This window comes from Triturus cristatus, chromosome 12 (genome assembly GCF_964204655.1).
Source record: "Triturus cristatus chromosome 12, aTriCri1.1, whole genome shotgun sequence".
In the NCBI taxonomy this organism is placed as follows: Eukaryota; Metazoa; Chordata; class Amphibia; order Caudata; family Salamandridae; genus Triturus; species Triturus cristatus.
Window position 1 is genome coordinate 602,605,825 of NC_140595.1, and position 24,527 is coordinate 602,630,351.

General features: G+C 43.2%; 1 protein-coding gene across 5 annotated transcripts in view; it reads left to right on the forward strand.

Moving 5' to 3' along the window:
* The window catches only part of TERF2 (telomeric repeat binding factor 2), a 454,983-nt gene that overhangs the window by 89,922 nt on the left and 340,534 nt on the right, over positions 1 to 24,527 (forward strand). For all 5 annotated transcript variants that reach the window (XR_014972240.1, XR_014972241.1, XM_085638741.1 and 2 more), the window contains exon 3: positions 3,515 to 3,645. Coding sequence is in view for 3 of the 5 variants with exons in the window: in XM_085638741.1 (XP_085494867.1) it covers positions 3,515 to 3,645 (131 nt within the window). In the remaining 2 variants the exon portion in view is untranslated. The remainder of the gene's footprint in view (positions 1 to 3,514; positions 3,646 to 24,527) is intronic.

Consider the following 24,527-nt stretch of genomic DNA (forward strand, 5'->3'; position numbering starts at 1 on the left):
AGTATAAACTGACTCTTTTGGCATGGAGGATAAATCAAATTTAGGCTTCACAATTTTGAGGACAATTTCTTGGGGGCAGTGGTCACTGTCCGCTTTTCCACCTATCTGAAATGAAGTCATATGTTGAAATAAAGGTAATGAAATGAAAGTATAGTCCAATATAGTATTGATTCTTGTTGAGTGAAATGTTGTAGCTGGGGGATTGTCTCCAGCAAACCTTCCATTCAATGCTCTGATGTTGAAGAGTTCGAGGTCCTCTAATATCTGTTGACCTAATTTGGTTTGTTTGGATACAAGCGGCTTTCCCTGTGATGGTATATCCCAAGCTGAATTTTGAATTAGAATCTCGTATCTGACGAGATTCCCATAAGATTAAGGTTAAAGTCCCCGGTGAGCATAAGATCTGTTGTCGGTCTTTCCCTTATACACTCCTCCAGGAAATTGCATAATTCTTTTGCTGCCTTTGCTTTCCTTTTTGGGTGGAAATAAGCATTGATCAAGGTAAGCTCAATTTCCCCATTGCCTGGTTTTAGTTGCGAGGTGAGAAGGTTTACTGCCATTGACGCTGAAGAAGTTGGTCCAACTTCCTTGACTGTGTGTGCGCTTGTGGCTGAAACATAGGTTACTAGACCGCCTTGGAGGTGACCGTATTTTGCTCTCCTTATTGCACCAGTAAAGAAACGTAAGAATCCTTGAAGGTGCGGCGGGGGTCTACATGCCATGTTTCTTGTAATGCCACAATATCAAAAGATCTTATATAGCTCACAAATTCTGGGTCAGACATTTTGGTGGCTAGACCATTAACATTCCACTAACATATACAGAGTTGATTATGCTTACTCGCTCTTAAGTGTGAGCCGGTTTGTCAATTTGTAATGTTGTTTATTGTTCTAGCAATCCATCTTAGATCAGTTAATCCAGTTGGTGATGACTTACCTTCTTGGATGCTTCTAATGATACTAGGATGTTGCTCATTACTTGCTCCACATTTCCCCACCGCTCCTCTGAGCACCGATATTCCGGATCTACTAACAGGAGCCTGATCCCCCACCATTACTGCCGGAATTAATAATTCTGGGTATCTTGGCTTTATATAAGGAGTTGTTTTTATCCCCCAATTTTTAAATATATGAGCCTCTGCTAGAATTTTCTGTGCAATTGCTGATGATGTCCACGTTGCTTTCGTTTTTTCACCGCCCGTTCCGTCCTCATCTATGAATTCGATTGAAGCCAGCTCCAAACACAGTGGGTTTTAAGGCCTGCATCTAAGTTTTTTTGTGATCGAAGTGAATAACAGTGGTTTTAAGTGTATATAATAAATTGCTTGTCGAGTCCAAGGTTCCTCTGAGGGTGTACAGGAGTGTCCATTCATCTAGAGCCGGAAACTATTATATTTCTGAGGGTGGGGTCCTAATATTCCATGCTCTCCTGTGAACAATAATAGGTGTGTATATGCTTCTAAACTATATATGTCTCATCAACTCCTTCCATTGTCAAATGCTGGCCTCTTCAGATCACTAGCATGTATGAGGCATCCGAATGGGCAGTTTCTAGAGCATGAATGACACCTCTATTAGGCCTTATACCTTTATCAAGTGCCCTTGGTTCCTGCAGATCCCTTGATTCCGTTATTTCCAACATTGATTAGGTACTCTGAAGGCATTTGTGTTTGTGTGTTTGTGTGGCTAGGTTTGTGTCTCCTATAGTAGTAGACAGTTCCTTTATTTATATCTTTACATGGGTCTTGAGATATCATTGGCGTCCAGGCTGGCAGTGCCACACCATGATTCTGTGTGACAAGTCCACCGAACTGATGAGATTTTTTATTTACATTTCCTTGATCCTGACCCATATCCTTCACCCAAACATTAAGCAATATCCTAAACCTTCCTGTCACTGCCACTCTGCATCTAACACCCACTGTACACCCTCCCATCCTCACCCTCCACCTTAATGGAAATTTTCAACCTAACACTAAATCTAAGTCTTATCCTATTTGTTACTCAGAACCAAAACAACTAGCCTATCTGCTTACCTTTTTCATACTTAGTGCCCTCTCATGGTTGCTCTTACTAATTTATGTTTTAGTTATAAATGCTTAGACCTATTTAAGTTTTTCCTCCTGCTATAACCTAGGAAAGTGTTTGTAGAAAGCAGTGAATTATGGTAAACATCACATATAAATTAGAGGCTGTAATGTGGAAGAGGGCATCTGGGAGCTTGTAATCAAAAAGTGTGCAGCGAATGGCCCCTATAGCAAAGGACAAATGACAGAAGACATAAGCCACATTACTCTGGATCTGTAGGGTGACCTGTGAAATGCTGGAAATTGTTATGTGCTATGCCACATGGGTCCGAGTGTAAATATGACATGCCACTCAGCCTTACTGGCCAATGGTTGTAGAGTAGCAATTGATTTTTCCGGTGACCAACTTAGTGGGAACATGTGGCATGCATTGTAGGGGGAAGCATAACCGTCATTTCTTACATGGCATGAGGCATTTTTGTTTTAAGTGTACTATTTGCTATTGCCATTGTTAAAGACATCCTCTGTTATATGGAATTTCTTTATGCATTCCTAGTCTATGATGATTTACACTGTTCGCTTTTATTGGAATCTCCCTGTCCAGTGAGTTCTCCTCCTTCTCCTAATATCTCAGTTGAGTCCCAAACTAAGTTGGATTTCTAGGAAGTATCAGGTTTCTTGGGAGGTTGTCAGCAATGCTGTAGTGTAGTCCATAGCATCCGCTTTCTCTGTTTAGTTTGGAAATGCTGGCTTATTCCCTTGATATATGAACTGGAGGTGCCTGTGTTCAGGTGACACACAGGCTGCACTATTACAATGTATTTATTATGTCACAGATGCTTTCTTGGTGTATTCTTATTAATTCATCACTTGTTTCTTCCCTTGTATAGCTTCATGATTTACAAAGAATAAACACTTTACTTTGCACAAGTTCTGAGATAAGTCATTTTTACCTGTATATCACTTCTTGGGTTGTATTTCCGGGTGAGTTGGTCCAGTAAATTTGATAGTGGCACAATTTTGACCCTGCTGGTTGTTCAATCTCTGTGGTTATGTGGTCCAGGTATTGTTGCAGTATGTTAGTTTTTATTGTTGTTGGCCTGATTGAATGTGCGTGGTCATGCAAACATGTTGATAGTTGCAACAGTAAGCATTTTGTTTCAGACCTCACAATGTATTCCTCTATTCCCTCCATGTTTGCTTGATGGGAAATTCTTATTCCATCAGTGCTTTCAGGGATTTTTGGATGTCATTCCTTGTGATTTCTAACCGGTTTTCTCGATCAGGCCCTTGGTGTCCTCCAGACCCTGCTGATCCTACTTCTTGGTCAGCAAACAGACAATACCATCCTGATACTGCTACCGAATACTTACAACATTACTAATAATGATGCTACAGGGCCTCGAAATAAAAGCAGCTGTATTGCAACGGCCAGCCACAAAGCCAAACGTATTGTGTTTGTTAATGTTTTTTTTTTTCTTCTTTTAGATTGTTTATTTAGGAATGAAACTGATGAAACACCTTTAGAATCTGCTGTTAATGTGCTTAGAGTGATTGAGGATGAGTTTTTCGTTGATGAAGATTTGATGTATTCCAACAAACAAATGCTCAAGGAGGCTGTAAGTTTGTGTTTATTTTACCTAATATCATGAATACATTGTGTTTTGACCTCTTTCTGTTGTGCCTGACCTAAATTGTCCTTATAACAATGCAGTGCTTAAACTCTTCGGTTTGTTCTCCGGTTCAGTTCCTAACACAATTTTGCTGCATATGCCTTCCTGGTTTGTGTCTTTCCAATGTTACTCTTTCAGTGTTTCTTCTGTGATCTCACTTCCTTTTTCTGTGAATTAATGTTTAAGTTGTTGTCCATATGATTTTACTATGTTACCCACACTTGCCTTATTGCGCCACGCTTCTTATTGTCTTAAGCCAGCAGTCTAACTTATAAGTGATACAGTAATGTGTCTGTATAACTCTTGAAGTGCACTATTAGCCAGTACTATTAAAGTACTAGCTCTTTAGAGAGAGATTAAAGGATATATGTATAATTTTCGCTGTTTGTGCCTTCCTTCTCAAGTGCTTCGCCTTTAAAGCTATGATTGTTTCCTGATTTTTGTTTTTCCTATTTGGCACCATTGTGAGGACTTTGAAAGGCAAGTTCTTTTCTATTCTGAAGTACTATTTCTTTTTTTTGTTCAGGTAATTTTTTTCTTCTAGCTATATATTATTTATTTATATGTATTTTTTGTAGGTATATATTTATGTATAGGTATGCCTCAATCAAACATCTCTTTATGCAAATTCAGAAGTCCATTGAACATGCAGGATAACGCCATAATGTAGATTGCCAAATATCAGTGTAAAAGATTTGACGATGTGCGCTTGTAAAAAATGTGAGATATGTTGTTCAGTATTTCAATCTGTTACTAAAAACAAAACATTCAAACACAAAGCTATGTAAAGTTTCTTGCATGGGGTCATCAGTTTATTTCGATTTTCATATGTACTCTCAAAATATATAAAAATGATATATACTGGTGCAGTGCAGTCTTTGGCATTTACAGGTTCCCTACCCGGAGAGCTTCCCTTGATACAACTCATTAAGTATTTTCGTATAAAGTTACTTGTTTGATATTTACATTATCCAGCCATTATTGTACAGCCCCTCCATGTATTTTGATACTGAAAGGATATTGTACAGTAAAACAATGTGCATATAGTACACATATAGAACATTTGTATAAATAATGTTATAGGGAAAGCATCCAGGTGACTTAGTTGCAGTGGACATGATAACTGTGACATAAAAACTAAAAAACCTTAAAATTCCCCAGTTGAGGCACTGGGACGCCAACAGGTCTCAAAGATCAACTCAATATGAGAGCAAGAGTGTGAGCGCTCGATTTATCAATTGACTACGTTCATTGATTCATACAGGGCTCTATATGTTGGCTTTATATTTTATGCTGTTTTCCACTTGTTTTCCCCAACAAAGTATAATTCCCATAAATATTTGTTAGGGTGCTGAAATAAATTAACAGCAGATGTCATTTTTGATGTTACATGTAATCTGAAACTTTTTAAGGTACGGCCAAAGCGGGCAGTTGCCCCTGTCCCTTATCTTCCAAGAGGCCCCCTAGTAAATTGATTGTGACAATCAGAAGTCACACCATAATAAGTCTGCTTAAAAAAGTATTCTTTTTTAACTTGACTGCTTGGCATGCAGACTTCATAGAAGGTTAGTGTACATACCCATCCTGCCTAACCGTAAGCTTTGCGCTGCTATTGGATATCTTCCTCATTCATGTCCACCTCTCCTTATTTAATCTTGCTGTTTGTAACTCACCCTTGTCTAGCTCAAATCTCTCTGTCCCTCAACTATGGTTAACTCATATCTCTCTCTCTCTCTCTCTCATATACCTTTACAACTCTGACTTGTTCTCACAAACTCACCACTCTCTCTAATACTCTCTTCGTTTAACTCTTAATTTTTATTTCTCTACTCTCTCCCTTCTTCAAGTCACTCTTTACTCCTCATCTTGTGAATGCTTGTGATAGAAATCTAGAAGCATTGTAGTATATTGAAGCATTTATATAGTGCGTACTACCTCTATGCACAGATAGCTACTCCATGTAGGGTGTATAGTTCGATGGTTGTTGTATTTGTTTTGTGATCCAATGTGGGAACTGTTTCCATGTTGTTGCGTGATGACCACCAGGGTTTTGTTATCGTGACCTGGACCACAGCGCTGAGCAGTGTGGTGGATGATGAGGGATAGACACACAGCCTATTGTATTCAGTAAGCTGGCTGCTTTGAGCAGCTCTGCAGGTCCCTTTATGGTATTTTGTATGATCATAGTCCACTTAGCGGGTTACTACTCTGAGTTGTCCTACCTGAAAAGTTTGTTTATAGTTTTTGTCCTGATCTAGCATGGTTGAAGACAGGAAAAAAGGTGTCGAGATCTGCTGGGATGGGCTTCATACCTACCTCCCCAGTTCTGAGTGTCATTTCAGTTGAAAATAAGCTGTCATAGTGTATATTTGGGACCTGCAGTGGTGGCTAGAATAAAGTCCTCCAACCGACCAGCAGTATGTGACAGATCTGTTCAGTGTTTTGATGCCTGTATATTTGGAGACAGCTGGTTTATTGTCTGGTACAGTACTGAAGGTGGACAAGCAGATAGGCAGATATGTCTTATGTGCAAGTAAGAGCGCTAAGTTATGGTTGGCCGCTGATTTTTTTAGTGTTCTGGTATTAGTATTTGTGTGGGCTATAAATGTTATATATGTATACCATAACTATATAATATCCAGGTTGTGGAAATGTGCATTTTAAGGGGCACACCGGTGCAGGGGTCACCCTTCTCTGTCCACGGGTCCTTAAACCAACAACAAAGAGATTGGCACTGAAGCTGGAATTCAAATAACAAGTTTATTAATCACTCATGAGTGGGACTACGTCCACACAGCACTCTCAAGTGCTGCCTGAGGTAGTACATGGTATACAGAGACCATGGTGCTTATATGCATCCTTTGTTGCAGAGTAAGCATGTAGTTACAAATAGAAGGTACAATCATACACTGGAATAGTTACAGTGAGACATGGGCAGATGGGAAATCACTTAGTTAGCAAAATGGGAGGGGGAACAGAACTGCTTACAGTTGCAGGACAGTTGACAGTTATGTCTTTAGTCAGGTGCATTCTAGCAGCTGCAGGCCTTTTCTCAGCACATATACATTGCTTGAGCTTAGAATAGAAGGAGTTAACTAAAGCTGATGACTCAAGCAGAATAGAAAAGCAAGCAACAGTGAAGACAGAAGAATCACAAGGCTAGCAAACTGGATGCTGCAAACAAGATGGCTTCAGCTCATGCTAACAGCAATTATTTTCGATTTCCACAGACAACCCTTTTAGCATTGGCTAAAGACATCTCTATGACTTAGAAGGGGCATGGAAGATATCCTGTACATCTATTCTCATGAGTTCATCAATTTCCTGGTCCATTGCTAGGCGGGCATTTACATTCTTGACATTTTGTTTAGTCCATATTCATGAGGTAGAGATACAAAGGGAACAGAGCATTGGACCGCATTTAATACATAGGCAACAAGTGAAAAGAATCGCAAAAAATATACATAGTGCTGACCATATTTTCCAACCCCATACAGTAAACATAGTCCATAGCCATCCAGTCAAAGTCCATGTCCCTGAATCCTGATGGATTTCAGTGGCTATTTTGTGCAGTTTAGAAATTGCTTCAAAAACTGAAGGGGCATGGTCAGGGATGTACACACAACAGCTGCTCCCAATGATGTGGCATGCTCCACCACGGTCGTCCAGGATGACATCGAGGACTATCCTGTTTTGGAGCGCCACAATTCTTGCAATTTGTAGTTCTTCCTTGTTATTTCCAAGTGCCATGGCTGTCTGATTGGTTACAGCCTCTACAACATGTGTTAAGCGCCTTATCTTTCTGCTGTTTAAGGCCGCACCATCAAAGAAGAACAGTCCCAAATTAAAGTCAATGTACTGCTGTAATGCAGTATCATTTTGATCCACCTCATCATTGTTTATTGTCCTCTTGAATCTATTTTTGGAAATGTCATTAAACAGTTTATAGTCTTTATGGTAAGATGCAGGTGCCAAGAACACAGGTGGTAGCAAAAAGGACACATAGCAGCTACCTGACCAACCAATAGGTAGAAGGTAATAACCTTTATTTCCGCAAATGAAATAGTTGTTATGTGAGGACAAAAAACTGCTATTGTTCATTCCAGTAATGTTCAGCACTAAGGTACAGTCACTTTTTGCCACAGGGATATTGCCAATACTGCTCACACAAAGGTCTGCTCGAGCTCTAGTAATGGCTATAACAGGAGGTCCATTACCCTTGATAGTTTGAGTGTTGGGGAAAAACATAGCGTGTTGAGGAATTTCCTCGACGATACTTCTCCTTTTCCCATACAGTTCCTTTAGCTTGTGGATCTCCTTCCTCATCAGGGTAACAGACTATTTAACTGAGCGTTAAGCCTTCCTACATCAAAGTTGGTAATATGACCAATATGAGAAGCCCACAATAGTGCAAACCAGGCTCTGCAGGTGCCATTATGTGAAAACGGCAAAGGAATAAAAGGCGTTCCTCCCTTTTTCTGATGAGCTGGCATCATTCCACACAGTTTTACCAAAAGTACTCCCCACTATCAACTCGCAATTAAGTTGCTAATTGTATTTGAACAGTCCTAGAGCTCCCAGGTGTTGAGGTCCCTAAGGGACCTCAGCACCTGGGAGCTCTAGGACTGTTCAAATACAATTAGCAACTTAATTGCGAGTTGATAGTGGGGAGTACTTTTGGTAAAACATTGTAAAAACCCGGGAGGGTGTACTCCTCCCTTTAGTTCCTCTCGGCCCCCCTGTACGTTTGGAAACCTTTCCTGCTTACGATTGTGTTTAACATCATTCCACACACCCAACAATTGGTAATGTTCGTAGCATTGTGGGTGTGATGCAACATTTGAATGAACGTATTGTTGCGGTAGGACATTCTGTGCTTCTGCTCATTATAAGGAAGAGAAAAATAGTGGTGTTCAATGGGGACAGGAGAAGTAGCAGTCAGTAGATTTCGAGCAGGAGCTACTTCCTCTACAATCCGTGTTATTGTAGCAATGATAACAACAATCGAAGAGAGTCCTATAATGAACACACTCTTTCGATCACAAACTCTTGCAGTAGCTTGCTTCTTTTCCTTAGACATGTTCATCTCATCGTTGAAAAGCAGATGGTGCCCTAAGGTCCTGGGTAGACGTTGGTTTCTTCACTGAGATTGAGACGAGTAGTCACTAAAAGGTTACCCCCCTTTGTAACTCAGACTTTCACTACCCAGGACAGTGGCTCAAACAGTCTTTTTCAGCAATGAAGTGCCTTTTTTCCTGGGTCGCAGCGGATATCAAGATGTACCAGGGATCGTGTGGTGCGGTAAGACTTCCTCAGGTCCTTCAGGTGATGTGGCTTGTCCTTTCTCTGTGACCAAGATGTCGCGGTGATCGACCAACTTACCTGGGCTCACTAGGTCCTGCAACACTTTCCGGCAATGTGTCGCATGAATCCAGTTCTTCCGGTTGGTCACTCGAACCGCAGTCCTGGTAGCCAAGAGCACCTGCTCAGGGCCACGCCAACGAGGGTCCAAGGAGCTGGTCTGCTGAAAGGACTTCGTCAGAACAAAGTCACCAGGCCGTAGATCATGGCCCTCACCCTGCGACCTGTCTGGAAGAGTCTCTCGAACCTGTTGATAAATAGAAGACAAACTGTCAGTCAACTGAAACAAATAGTCACTCATCATTACACATGGTACATCATGTATTGGGCGTAGCTTAGGAATCCCCCAAATATTCATTGGTCTTCCAAAAACCACCTCATACGGTGTGAGGCCAGATTGTGTATGTGGTATCAATCTAATAGATAGCAATGCTAAGGGCAGCGCATCAGGCCATTTCAAAGATGTGGAAGCCTGTATTTTGGCCAACTTCAATATGAGGGTAGAGTTGTAACGTTCCACTAGTCCTGCTTATTGTGGGTGAAAAGCAGCATGAAATTTCTGCTTAATTCCCAACCCTTTCATGAGATACTCAACAACGTGCCCAATAAAATGGGGTCCGTTGTCACTCCACAAAACTCGACAAACCCCAAATCTGAGGAAAAACTCCTTTAGGAGCACCTTCGCTGTAGTAAGAGCTGTATTATCTTTCAGGCAGGATCCATCAACCCACAATTCCCCATCAACACAAGAAAGAGGTGTATTTTGTAGGTCAACATTACCCTTTGTGTGTTCTTCAGTAAGGGATATACAATCATGTAACTCTTGTGACTGAGACTGAGCAGCTGGAAATGGCAATAATGTAGCAGGATTCAGAGTCAAACATCTTTTCAGTGTGATAAGAGGGGCCAAAAGTATCAATTCATAGCCTGTCAAACGGGCACTAGTCAAATGCTGTGTTTTCGCTTGATTTAACAAAGCATCAACTGAATGGGGTACTAACACAAGCAATCTATGTGACAAGACTATTCCCTCACTCTGACGTATGGACACAGCCGTTGCCGCCACAGCTCGAAAACACCCAGGCAGCGCACGTGCGACTGGACAAAGGACAGCTGTGAAATATGCACAAGGGCGCTGCTTATCACCGTGTGTCTGTGTTTGAGAGAGCGCAACCGTCTCTCTCGTGTAGTCTGGAGTTCTTAATACTGGTGCAGAGCAAAGAGCTTGACGTAACTGTTGAAAAGCATTCTGGCATTCAGTAGTCCATGGGGAGGGGCATCGGAGTGTCTTTAGTTAAAAGGGCCAACAAGGGTTTAACAGTGTGAGAAAAGCTAGGGATCTACTGTCTACAGAAAGAAGTAAGGCCAATCAATGCATGGACGTCCTTCTGAGTACGGGGCACAGGTGTGTCTAAAATGGTCTGAATGTGATCTAGTGTGAGTGAACATCCCTCCTTAGACAGGAGGTGACCTAAATAAGTAACCTGCTGTCTACAATATTGCAATTTCTTCCGAGAGACTTTGTGATGATGAGAGGCAAGGAATGATAATAATAATAATAGTGTTCCTTCTACACACTGTTCAGGGGTATCAGCAGCCAACAAGATGTCATCAACATATTGAATAAGAGCCACCCCTTTTGGTACAGGGAAAGAGTCAAGCTGCCTCTTCAATTCCTGGCTATAAATGCTAGGACTTTCTGTATACCCCTGTGGAGCTCTACAAAATCTGAACGATCGATTATTCAAAGTGAAGCCGAACAAATAACGGCTGTCAGGGTGAATAGGTATCGAGAAAAATGCATTCTTTAAATCGATCACACTAAATGTAGTGGCAGTAGGAGGAACCATAGTAAGAAGTGTTGTGATGTCAGAGACTACCGAGTATTGAGGCACCACTATTTTGTTGACCTCTCGTAAGTCAATGATGAATCTGTAAATTTTTGCGTCAGTATCTTTTTTCAAAATAGGAAGAATAGGACTATTACAGGTATTGTAAGGGACTTCTTCCACAAGCCCCACCTTGATTAAAACCTGAACAATGTGTATTAATGCTTCTTCGCCTTCCCGAGATATTTTATATAGGGACAGTCGAGGCAATGAAGCACCTTCCTTCATTTGAATAAGTACTGGTGGAATAACCATGTAGCCCACAAAGTACTAGGTAGCGATGCCAGAGCAACATCCTCTTTAATGAGACAAGACCTCTCAACCATTGGATAATTATCATTTAAAATAACACGCACGCCTTCTGGGGAACAACGTATTGTAGCAAGAAAATGTTTGAGCATATCGATACCCACAATGTTATCTGGCATGGTAGGGGAAAGCAAAAATGGACATGCTGCAGTGAATTTATCAAGACTAAATGCAAGTGGCTGTGACAGTGGGCTAGATGTAGGTGTCCTATCGAATCCTATCGATGTTATCATTGCGCCAGACAGGGGAGCCCTAGGAACCAATTTTTTAGACAGAGCACTACGAGTAGCTCCTGAATCAACCAGAAACCGATCAGTAGAGCCCAAACCATTTGCATCAACATAAGGACCTTTCTGATCTACTGGGACCTCAACCGGTTCCTTATCCCATCCTAGGCATTCCTATGCATAATCAGAATCCCTAAGACCATCAGCTGAATAATCTGACATTTGATATTGATTTTGTCTATTAAAAGTATTAGAATAATTTGGCCCATGTTCAACTGCCTCAAACCTGGGACCAGTTCCTGTTTCTCCCCTATTTCCTGAATTCCCTGGGAGTCCTCTCCTGCTTCCTCTACCCCGTTTATACTGCTGACCTCGCAAAAAGGGGCACTCAGAATGCCAATGTCCAATCTCTTTACAGTAAGCACACTGATCAGAAGACAAAGTTGATCGAGTGAAAGGGGGTACACCAGGGGTATATACTGCACGTCCGCCTCTACCACCACCTCTGAATGGTGGACCATATACTTGAGCCAACATAACTTTGGTTTTTAACTCCTTTACCTTCTTATCCTCTTTGCCTTTTGCTTCCAATTCCTGACGATCATAATACTGGGCCATAGTCAAAAGGGAGACTGCGGAAGCCGTAGTCCATGAACTCTCGCTAGCCTTTAGGCGACTAGCTATTTCTGGCAACATGTTAGCGACAAATTTGTCGACGAACAGATGCTTACCCGTGTCATCTGTCAATGACTGCCCACTAAAGTCATGAAGTGTCTCTTCAAATCATGTAAAGAAATCAGAAACGGACTCATCCGCTTTCTGTTTACAAGACGCTAACGTTGTCCTATCTATTTTCTTGGTAGGTATAAGAGTTTTCAACTTAGTTACAATAGCTTTGGTAAGATCTAATATCTCCTGTTGTGGTTTCTGTGCAGGCTCTCTAGCCGCATCTATTTCTTCTAAATGCACCCAAGTATCACCATAGGCTACATTATCATCTATTTTCCGAATTGTTCTCCACATATCAGGGGGCAAAATAAGTCCTAAAAACATGTAAATATCTGGCAGAGTCATAGTACAGGAGCTAATAGCTCCTTCCACTTCTTCATAAAAAGAGGCCAGATTTTTCCGTGGATCAGGCAAAGCAGCTTTAAGAGCCATAACATCTGCTCTACTCCAGGGAGTATAGACCCAATTATAGACAAAATATCCCTTTGCATCATCTGAATCTTTATCGTCATTCGTTCCCGCTCCCTTTGGTGGAACATACAGAGGCGCAGCTTCACGCATCGGTTTTACAGTAACCACAGTATCATTAGGGTCATTGTCTGTCCCCAAAACTTCTTCTCTCTGTACTGGGGTCTGAACTGTTTGTGCAGTTTTAACTTTACCAGCTGATTTTTGCTCCGCTTTTAAACGTAGTGTATCATGTCTTAATTTAACTACTCGCCTAATTATATCAGCTATATTTGAAAAAAGAAAAGTTCCATCATTTAATTGTTTATAATCAGAATTAATATCAGTGGGCTCTAAGTTTTTAGAAACGTTTCTAAAACCAAGTATTACCTCCCAGGTAAACTTCTCTACAAAATATAGCTGCTCTAAATCCTTCCACTGCTGAACCATTGCTACAAGGTCTGGGGCAGAAGTAGTCCCATGAGCTTCTTTGCGAGCAGTTGATCTGATAGTGGCTTTTATCATCAACATTCAAAGTAGAGCGAGTCTGCCGTCCATCTTGCTCATCAAAGTCTTTATCATCTGAAGAAAGATGTTCTTCTTCAGAAAGATCATCCTCAGGGGCAGAGGGAAATTTATACAGGGGCGGAGGTCGATCTAACAAGATGGAATCATCCTGTGGTGTATTGCATATGGGATAAATAGGGCGCCTAATAGGATACTGGCCAGTTACCTCTAAATGACGCTCCCTTTCTTCTTTTTCTTTTATTGCATTCATCTCTTTATTTTTTAATTCAAACGCTTTTTGATATATCATTTTACGCTGTTCTTTTTCTGCTATAGCTTCTTCTTTCCTCACTCTCTCTTGCACTTCTTTCTCCCACATTCGTACACAATCAAACATATCTTGTCGACTCTTATGCTTAAACAAACACTGCTCTACATACTGAATGTTTTTAAAATCAAATGACCCATTCACAGGCCATCGTAAATCAGGATCCTTTTTCGTATATTTGTTCCACAGTGTACTATACATTATGGAAGAAGTACCATATTTAATGTACAAATGCCTATTAGGTGTCCCATCTGGGGGAGCCGGATGACTTCTTTCTAAATCCATTTTGGTACCACCAAGACAGCAACACAACCTACGGAGTGTGCTAGGAGCAGGTATGCTTCCAATTTTTTTTAAATATTACTCACCCCAGATATGTCAAAGTAGAGCAAAATCTCCACATTACCTGCCTTTATCTTTTGCAAGAGATAAACTAACAAAACCAGAATCTTGGCCAAGCAAATCCAAAATCAAGAGTGCCACTTCAGCGACCTTACCAAACAATAGTCTCCAACCTCCGACTGCCAATCTCTTGGTTGACCTAATGGTCACTGCAAAACTTGCGCCAAAGGAAGTCTCAGTCGGGACCGGCCAAAACCTGGAGGGTCAAATCGAGAAAACCGGAAAAGTCGCTTCAGTCTGCAAAGACAAGGGTCTCCTCATGCAGGACGTCTCCTCAGCAAGATTCCATTCCTCTGTCAAGACCACTCCTTTGGGCTGCCGCGTCTCCGATGAGCCCCATGAGTCGGGCGCAAAACTGTGGAAATGTGCCTTTTAAGGGGCACACCGGTGCAGGGGTCACCCTTCTCTGTCCACGGGTCCTTAAACCAACAAAATAGAGATTGGCACTGAAGCTGGAATTCAAATTACAAGTTTATTAATCACTCATGAGTGGGACTACGTCCACACAGCACTCTCAAGTGCTGCCTGAGGTAGTACATGGAATACAGAGACCATGGTGCTTATATACACCCTTTGTTGCAGAGTAAGCATGTAGTTACAAATAAAAGGTACAAGCATACACAGGAATAGTTACAGCCAGACATGGGCAGATGGGAAATCACTTGGTTAGCAAAGTGATAGGGGGAACAGAACTGCTTACAGTTGCAAGACACAGTTGACAGTTATGTCTTTAGTCAGGTGCATTCTAGCAGCTACAGGCCTTTTCTTAGCACATATACATTGCTTGAGCTTTGAATAGAAGGAGTTAACTAAAGCTGATGACTCAAGCAGAATAGAAAAGCAACCAAAGTGAAGATGGAAGAATCACAAGGCTAGCAAAATGGATGCTGCAAACAAGATGGCTTCAGCTCATGCTAACAGCAATTATTTTCGATTTCCACAAGGTGAACCATGGATCAGCTCTTCTTAGCTTACCTAAATATAAAAAGTTATTTGCTGGTTAGGCAGTCCCAACTTGTGCACTCTATGTAGGATGATATATATATATATATATATATATATATATATATCTTGGAAATACACATATTTTCAGTTGTCTTCTGCAGTGTACATACTGCTGGATGCTTTGAACGTTAATTAATAGAGAGTTTTGAAGATTGGCAGCTTGTACTGAGAAAGCAATGCCTCTTATGGATTTCTTATTGTAGGGTTGTATGATAATGTGTGGCGCAGGCCTGTAGCTCCCTGTCCTGTAGTTTTTGAATTTAACTTGTACGTATAGTGGTCCTTTTCCTTTGGAGGCTCTGTAGATCATGCAGAGTGCTTTTAATACAGTCCTTCTAGCTGTAGGTAGCCAGTAGAGGGATTGCCAGACTAGAGTCATGCATTCTCTTGGTTGAAGACAGAGAAGACGTCTTGCAGGTGTGACACAGTGTTTTCATTGTGTAGTGAGAACTCTTTGTGACATTGGTAACATATGGTATCAAGGATTGGTCTAAATCAATGGTTACCCTAGGTTTCTTACTTCTTTTTATGGTGTTGGAGGGGACTCTAGTTCTTTGGACGTTTTGATGGTAGACTGGTATTTTTGCCATTGTCCACAGTCATGATTTGTATCATTGTATTGTTCAGCTTTAGATGGTTATTCATCATTCATGTGCTTATGGCGTGAAGCCAGTCCTCTTTTTTTGAGTTTAGAGGTCTTCCAGCCTACCCATTTTTAGAATGATTTGGGTGTCATGTGCATAGTTGTAACAGGGTGAGGTTGATTGACTTAAATAGGTTTAGTTAGGGGTGCAGTTATATGGCTGAACTACTTGTCTCTGAGATTAGAGGTAATCGATTTTAGAGCATTTTCACTTACTCTGCATTGATGAAGTTGTTGTAGTAGAGTGTGAAACTCGACAGTGTCAAATGCAGCTGATAAACCCAGAAGCTATAGTGGCCACTCCATTTTTCTCTACTGTGAGTTTTATTTGATCCCATATTGATATGATGGCTGACTCTGTACCTGATCTGAAACTGGACTGTTGGTCTGACATTGAGTTATATCTTTCGTAAAATTAAAGGTTGTGTAAACACTGCTCTTTCACATATTTTTCCCAAGAATGGTCCATCTGATATAGCCTGTAGTGCTGGGTCAGATGGGTCTAGGTTTATTTTTTTTTTCCGGAGGGTTCTAGCATAGGAGGTTTTCAGTTCAGATGGGAATGAACCTAGTTCCAGGGTCTTGTTGAGTATGCATCTAGCTCCCTTCCCCTGTGCAGGGTGTGCAGAGGATATTGCAGTAATTCTGCCTTTTCATGCGTGGTCACCCCTGATTGTTTTCATTTTGCTGGACCCTATCTTTTTGCCGGTTTTAGAATTCTGTGCACTTTATCCTTGATAATCAATGGTAAAGTGCTTCTGCCACCCAAATAAACTTGGTAAATTTGATTTATTCTTAATTGGCACATTTACCTTTCCTTTAAGTCCCTAATATTTTGGTGTAGAAAGTGCACCAAAGGCATGGGGAAAAAAAGCCAGTAGCAGACCGCAGCACTTATTGTGCCATCCACTGCAGGAGCAAGGCAAACCGAGCTTCTCTTCCAAGGGATCCTCATCAATAGTCATAAGCACTGAATATTCCCGCCCATGTGCGGGGACCCCGGAAATAATAAAATCATATATGTAAAAAACATACATATATACAGCTCTGTATATGTATAAACATATATTATTTTTCCCCAAGCAAATGCAGCCCCTAAAAAAGAAGGCTAGGCAATGTATAAATACACATCCAATAATACATATAGGTATAATAAAACACCTAAATCTCTTTTTTTTTTTTTAATGAGGTAAACACTCATGAGAAAGCAAAAAAGAGAAAACTGTGGGAAACACAGATCTACAACACATTGCTAGCCTGCAGGCTGCATTGCAATACAATACCATAGAGACTGAAAAGCCCTGTATAGGTAAAAACTGGCACCGTGCCTTTAAGGCAGCCCTGGCTTCCATATCCCATCATGCCTCAGGGGTGACAGTTAGGTCAGTTGTTCTTTCCGGCTCCTTCAGTCAGGACCCTGGAATTCAGCTCTCTTCTTTTTGACTTTTTAGTCAAGAATTATTTGCATTATAGTAATTTTTTGGACTTCCTCTTATTAATATCTGGGAGGAAGTCAGTATCCTGTATTTTTCTGACTGATTTTCTGCTATTTTTGTCAGAAATATGCCTTCTTTATTTATTCCATGTCCATCTTGTGGAAAAAAGAAGGCCTCTTCAGACACACATGAGGTGTGTATTGTCTGCCTGCCGGATTCTCACTCTCCAGCAACATGTCATCATTGTAAAGACCTTTCTAAAAGGACTTTAAAGGAGAGAGAGAGGATTAGACTCTACGGCTTATCACAACGGTCGACGTCGAGGCAGCTGGTCCCTGTTTGCTCCCCATCGGCGTCGGGCTCGGCGTCGAAGACTCCAGCGGCGGGATCGTCGCTGAGAGGTGAGGAGTCCAGGGGTAGTCATGCTGCAAAAAGAAAATCGTCGTCGACTTTAGATACAGCGACGAAGCGGATGCGTTCGTCGTCGACGACTTCGACGTCTAAGAGATCGGCGTCGAAGGATCGCCGTCACAGGTCGACGTCTAAAAGGCATCTTTCGACGTCAAGAGAAGATCGCTCGACGTCGAAACAGAGACATAGTTCGACGTCAAAGGAAGGACATCATTCGACGCCGAGGACTGTGAGAGATCAGTCGACGTCACAAGAGGTTCGTAGGCGTTCGACTCCGAAGTCTACGTCGACGTCGAGACCAAGATCGCCGTCAAGACCAAGTTCGCCGTCAAGACCAAGTTCGCCGTCGAGGAAAGATCGATCGTCGGCGAAGAGAATGGCGACGTCGAGGCATTCGTCGTCGGAGCATTCGACGTCGAGGCAGGAGCCTCCGTCACGACCGACGTCGAGGCAGGAGCCTTCGTTGGAGTCGACGTCGAGGCAGGTGCCTCCGTCGAAGTCGACGTCGAGGCAGGTGCGTCCGTCCTCGCAGGTCTCCAAGGCTTTGGAGAAGTCCATAACGTCGAGGCGAGATTCCCCGTCGGAGTCTAGACCTCCGTTCAGACCAAGCCCTCCGTCGACGACGAGGTTCTCGACGTCGAGGCAAGAAAAATCTCCATTGATCCTTGAGGAGTCAAGTCCTAGGTCTCCGGTGATAGGCCTATCGCCGTCGAGGCGGCCCTCTGCAGAGGGTTCTCAGGAGGTGTCGCATGTTCGCCTTACGATCCGGCCACTTTTAAGGCGCAAATCCCCTCATAGACTGGTATATACAACTTCGGAACATGATTCACCACGTCTTATATCTATCTCGCCTTCAGGATCAGAGGGCTCGAGTTCAAGGTCCGAGTCACCGGAAATTGTGCATCAATCTCCAGTGCCTGCAAGAGAAAATAGTCCGCTGGAAGAGGGACATGCTGTACCTCAAAGTCCCGCAAGAGAGATACCTCAGGACTCGGCTATGTCTTACGCTGTTAAGGCCTCACTAACAAGGTTAAGAGACATGGACTTCCCAGCGAGACCGGTCAGATCACGTTCTCGGGGAAGAGAATCTCGACGTCGCTCTCGAACACCAAGGAGGCGATCCAGATCCTCCTCCCACAGGAGAGAGTCGACCAGATCGGAGAGAAGGCGCCGTAGGACCCCTTCCTCCTCCCCGTCATCTAGATCATCCAGAAGGGATTATTCGCCGACACTCTCGGAGACACCACCCTTCAGGGTATCTCCGGTGGATGATATCTCTACTTTTCAGGAAGTGTTGTGTAGAGGAGCTACAAAATTAAATATCCCTATGCCGGTTCAGGAGATCACCTCCTCCATAATCTTTGAAACTCTTCATGAACGAGCAGTGTCACGCCCACTGTTGCCGTTAGTCCCTGGTTTGCTACAACCAGTAATGGATATTTTTCTCACGCCAGCGACCACCAAATCTGCACCGGCGCGGATTCTAAAAAAGTACCGTCCGGCTCCTGAAGATCCTCTGTTCCTAAGATCAGATCCTCCACCGGATTCTGTCATCACCGCTGCTGCCAGAAAGACGCATGCAGTAGCGGGGTCTTCAACGGTGCCTCCAGATAAAGACAGTAAGACGCAAGACTCTTGGGGGAGGAGAGTTTGCGGTTCGGCATCTTCTAGCTTAAAGGTGGCCAGCGCCTCAGCGCTTCTGGGGCGCTATGATAGATCATTGTGGGACTCTCTCCAGAGGTTCATTGAAAAAGTTCCATCAGAGGATAGACGGGACTTGGAAGAAATTTTGCACGAGAGAAGTCTGGTTTCTAACCAGGTCATAAGTGCAGCGGCAGATGGGGCAACACTAGCAGCGCATTCTTATGCCCATGGAATCACAGCCAGAAGATCATCTTGGCTCAGATTGACGGCCTTGAAGCCGGAAGCGCAGGCGAAAATACTAAATCTGCCTTTCTCGGGCAGTTCACTTTTTGGGTCTCATGCAGACGAAGAAATGGCCCGTATGAAAGCAGAACTGGAGACCATGAAAGCCGTCGGGCTTGAAAAGAGGAAAGAGTTTCGACGCCGCAGGGGAAATGACAGGCGTAACTACCAGCAGAGGGTTCAAACCCCTCAGTGGCAGAAGAACCAGGACCAGCAAGGTCAAAAGAATCAGCAGTACCAGTCCCGCAGACCATCCAGGGGACGTGGTAATAACAGGCAGTCAAACGCTGGAAACAAGGCTCCAGGGAAGCAATGAGGAACCGCTTCCTCCGATGCTGTCCACCGCTCCGGTGGGAGGAAGTGTTGCGCATCATCTTCCAGAGTGGCAATCCATCACAAAGGACAAGTGGGTTCTGAATATACTGCGGCATGGGTACTCGCTTCGTTTCCGAAGCCACCCTCCATCGATTCCTCCTGTTCATTCGGCCCAGCATCTAAAGCAGCTCAGAGAAGAGGTGGCGACTCTTCTGCTCAAATCTGCAATAGAAAAAGTACCCAAAAACCAAAGAGGAAAGGGAGTTTACTCCAGATACTTTCTGATTCAAAAAAGGAGTGCGAAGGTAGAGTTCAGACCCATTTTGGACCTACGGATACTGAACAAACACATAAGAAAGGAAAAATTTCGCATGCTGGCGCTCCACCAAATATCCTCTTCTCCGGTTGGGCGATTAGATGTGTTGGCTGGACCTTCAGGACGCATATTTCCATATTCCCATCCAACGGAATCATCGAAAATTTCTCAGGTTTGCGGTGGGGAACTCTCACTATCAGTTCAAGGTTCTTCCATTTGGCCTGAAGTCAGCTCCTCGAGTATTCACAAAATGCGTGGCAGTAGTAGCGGCTGCTCTGAGGCGGGCAGGAGTCTTCGTCTATCCCTACCTAGACGACTGGCTAATAAAGGGTCCATCGCCTCAGAGTGTTCGATCGCAGCTGTCGCTTTGCCTGAACTTATGTCGCAAGTTGGGTCTCAGAGTGAATGCCAAAAAGTCCAATTTTTCACCAACACAGAGGATCCACTACCTGGGTGCAACTATAGACTCCGTAGTAGGAAAAGTGTTTCCTTCGGAGGAAAGACAGTCATCCATTATCCTCAAAGGCAGGCAGATTCTATCCAACAATCTGTCGTCGGCAAGACAAATCTCATCTCTGCTAGGGGCCATGGCATCCTGCATTTTCCTAGTGCCCAATGCCAGGCTAAGGATGCATCCTCTCCAGCAAGATCTCGAGGACAAATGGGATCAAAGGAACTCCCTGTGGGAAGAGAAAGTTTGCCTTTCCTCAGCGGCCAGGCAGTCAGTCAAGTGGTGGCTGAAGCCACTGATTCTACAAGTGGGGATCCCCTTCCATCAAGAACCCCCAACTCAGACCTTAATCACCGACGCATCCCTTCTAGGCTGGGGTGCGCATTTCGGATCTCTGCAAACTCAGGGACGGTGGTCCAGCAGCGAGCAGTTGTACCACATCAACATGCTGGAGCTCAGGGCAGTCCACCTAGCCCTCAAAGCGTTCCTGACTGCGATCAAGACAAGTACCATTCTAGTACAGACGGACAATACCACCACAATGTACTACCTGAACAAGCAGGGGGGTACTCGATCCAGGACGCTCTCGCTGGAAGCTCAGTCCCTGTGGCACTGGATCCTAGCACGGAACATCTCATTGAAAGCGGTGCACCTGCCAGGAGAACTCAATGTGCAAGCGGACTTACTCAGTCGTCATTTTCAAGAACCAGAGGACTGGGTACTAAACGACGAGGTGTTAGAAGACATCTTCGGGGAATGGGGGCGTCCGCAAGTGGACCTCTTCGCGGACGAGCACAACACAAAATGCGGAGGCTTCGCCTCAAGATACCATCGACCAGGATCCCTAGGGAATGCCCTTTTGATCAATTGGTCAATGACATTTGTGTACGCTTTTCCGCCTCTCCCACTAATCCCCAAGGTGGTGACCAAGCTGCAGAATTCATCTGCCAAGATGATCCTCATAGCACCGGACTGGCCGAGGCAGTGGTGGTACACGGATCTCCTGCACATGTCGATCCGCCCCCACAAACGGCTGCCGTGCAGGCCGGACTTGTTATCCAAGATGCAGGGGAAGATTTACCATCCCAGCCTACCCTCGCTGAGCTCCTGAAGTCCTCCAGTATGGACATCTGAACCTCCCTCAAGAGTGTATGTCCATACTGAAGGAAGCCAGGAGGCCTTCGACAAGACATTCCTACTTCTGTAAGTGGAAAAGATTTTACATATGGTGTGCTCAGCATCATTATGATCCAACAAAATGCCAGGAGGATGTAATTTTGCCCTATCTTCTTCATTTAGCAAGGGCAGGGTTGAAATGTTCATCCATAAAGGTTCACCTAGCAGCCATAACAGCATACAGGCGTTCGCCTTCTCAGCAGTCATTTTTTAAGTTGCAGGTGGTGAAGGATTTCTTGCAAGGTCTCAAGAAAGTCTATCCCCCTGTTAGACCTCCCTCTCCTTCCTGGGAGCTAAACTTGGTTCTGTCAAGGCTCATGGGTTCTCCATCTGAGCCTATTCATAAGGCTACCCTACAGCACCTCACATGGAAGACAGCCTTTGTAATAGCCATCACTTCAGCACGGAGGGTCAGTGAGATACAGGCCCTCTGTTCTAAAGAACCCTACACTACGTTTCATCTCAATAGGGTAGTGATGAGGACTCATCCTTCATTCCTGCCTAAGGTGGTATCGGACTTTCATGTAAACCAAGCCATCTCCTTACCAATTTTTTTTCCCAACCCTTCCTCTCCGGCAGAGAGGGCGTTGCATTCTTTAGATGTCAAAAGGGTCCTAAAATTCTATCTAGATAGGACTAAGAATGTCAGGAAATCTGATCAACTGTTTGTGAACTATGGGGTTGTCCGTATGGGCTTTGCTGCATCCAAACGTTCCATTGCTAGGTGGATTGTTTCAAGTATTACATTGGCCTACCAACTGGCTCAGAAACCATTGGGGGCGCGCCCTAAAGCGCATTCTACAAGAGGAAAAGCGGCTACCGCTACTTTTCTCAATAATGTCCCACTCTCCGAGATCTGCAAGGCAGCCACTTGGAGATCTGTCCACACCTTTACCAGACACTATTGTCTGGATTCGGACACCAGAGCAGACACTCAAGTAGGACAAGCCTCCTTGAGGAATCTGTTCCATACATAATCATTTTCATGATTTTCTTACTCCATGTGTGGTACAATCTTTTTCATTTGCCTGCAGGTGGAAGGTGAGCTTGCTACTCTATTCAGTGCTTATGACTATTGATGAGGATCCCCTGGAAGAGAAGGGTAAGCTACTTACCTGTAATCCAAGTTCTCTTCCAGGGGTATCCTCATCAAAGTCATAAGCAACCCACCCACCTCCCCAGGCAAATGAGAAGAAGTGTATTATTCATTATGGAAAGGATATATCTTTGTGTTTAGGACTACGGTCCCGCAAAGAACAACTGACCTAACTGTCACCCCTGAGGCATGATGGGATATGGAAGCCAGGGCTGCCTTAAAGGCACGGTGCCAGTTTTTACCTATACAGGGCTTTTCAGTCTCTATGGTATTGTATTGCAATGCAGCCTGCAGGCTAGCAATGTGTTGTAGATCTGTGTTTCCCACAGTTTTCTCTTTTTTGCTTTCTCATGAGTGTTTACCTCATTAAAAAAAGAAAAGAAAAAAAGAAAAAAAAGAGATTTAGGTGTTTTATTATACCTATATGTATTATTGGATGTGTATTTATACATTGCCTAGCCTTCTTTTTTAGGGGCTGCATTTGCTTGGGAAAAAATAATATATGTTTATACATATACAGAGCTGTATATATGTATGTTTTTTACATATATGATTTTATTATTTCCGGGGTCCCCGCACATGGGCGGGAATATTCAGTGCTTATGACTTTGATGAGGATACCCCTGGAAGAGAACTAGGATTACAGGTAAGTAACTTACCCTTCTGGCCTACCATGTGTAACCATACTAATGCAGTGTAAGCCCTTCAGTACAACCTGTCAAAGTAAGCCTTTTGAGCTGGAGATAAGTTAGTGACTTGGAGGGTTGACCCTGTCAAAGTGTTGTGATCATTCCTTGAAGTGGACAGATGCCCGCCCCAAATAATAATACCAGTTTCTTCCAGATGTCTTAAATTTCTGGAGGTGCTTGGTTGGAAGGTGATTTTGATGAGCTGCTTGAAACAGTATTGTCCAAGAAATCTTTTTCTGAGAGGGTATTGAAATCCTGTCAAGATAGAAGATCTTATTTTCGTCTCTTTCTATGTTACCTTGTTCGTGTGTTGGTGTGGTGCGGTTTGTGTTACTTGCAGCAGGTGTTCGTCCTGTAGATGCAGTGACAGATGCCTAGTTCATTCCACCATCTCGTGAAGCCACAATGGGGATAGACTGCTAATAAATTATTTTCTGCCTGTGAAATACTAACAGAGAAATGGTAACCAAGAAATTGCTTCCTGCTTATTTCTGAAGCCAGTAGTCTTTTTTTGATTAGTGAACTATGTGTAGCCAATGAGATGGGTGCTTTGATTTTTATTTATGTATTTCGTAGCACGGTACTCTTGCGACACTCATAGAGACAATGATAGTGTGTTACAGGAAATACAAGAGAGTTTTACTTCCTTTTCCATTGGCGAAGCCATTATCTCGATCGAACAAGCATTGTCAAAGTGAGACCCATTGGCTTTGCCAATGTTTGTTCAAGATGGCAGCAGTATAGTGATCACAATCATTGTTTTAGAAACCCTATTTACACTCAGGATTGCGTAAATGCTGTGATTGCCATCATTGTGTTACAAGCACTTCACTAAGAAGTGTTATGGCCCCTTTTTTGTTGGGTCTTGGTGTGGGCATACCCAGCTAATCTCTAAAATGGATTGCTAATTAAAGCCAGCTTGACTCTCGACCGAGCTTTGAGCATCCAGTGGCTTAGCTATGTTACAGAATTTTGTATTGAATTGGGTCGACATAAATTTTTTACTCTTCCAGAGTCCCAAGTTATGGCATATTACATCTGGACTGAAAAGCTTTTAAGTCTTGGAGGGTCAGAGAGAGGACAGTATTGTTAAAGGATAAATTGTCCGTCCGAGCATATTTACCACTCCAGACCACCCTTTTAATTGAACCATACCTTTTATATA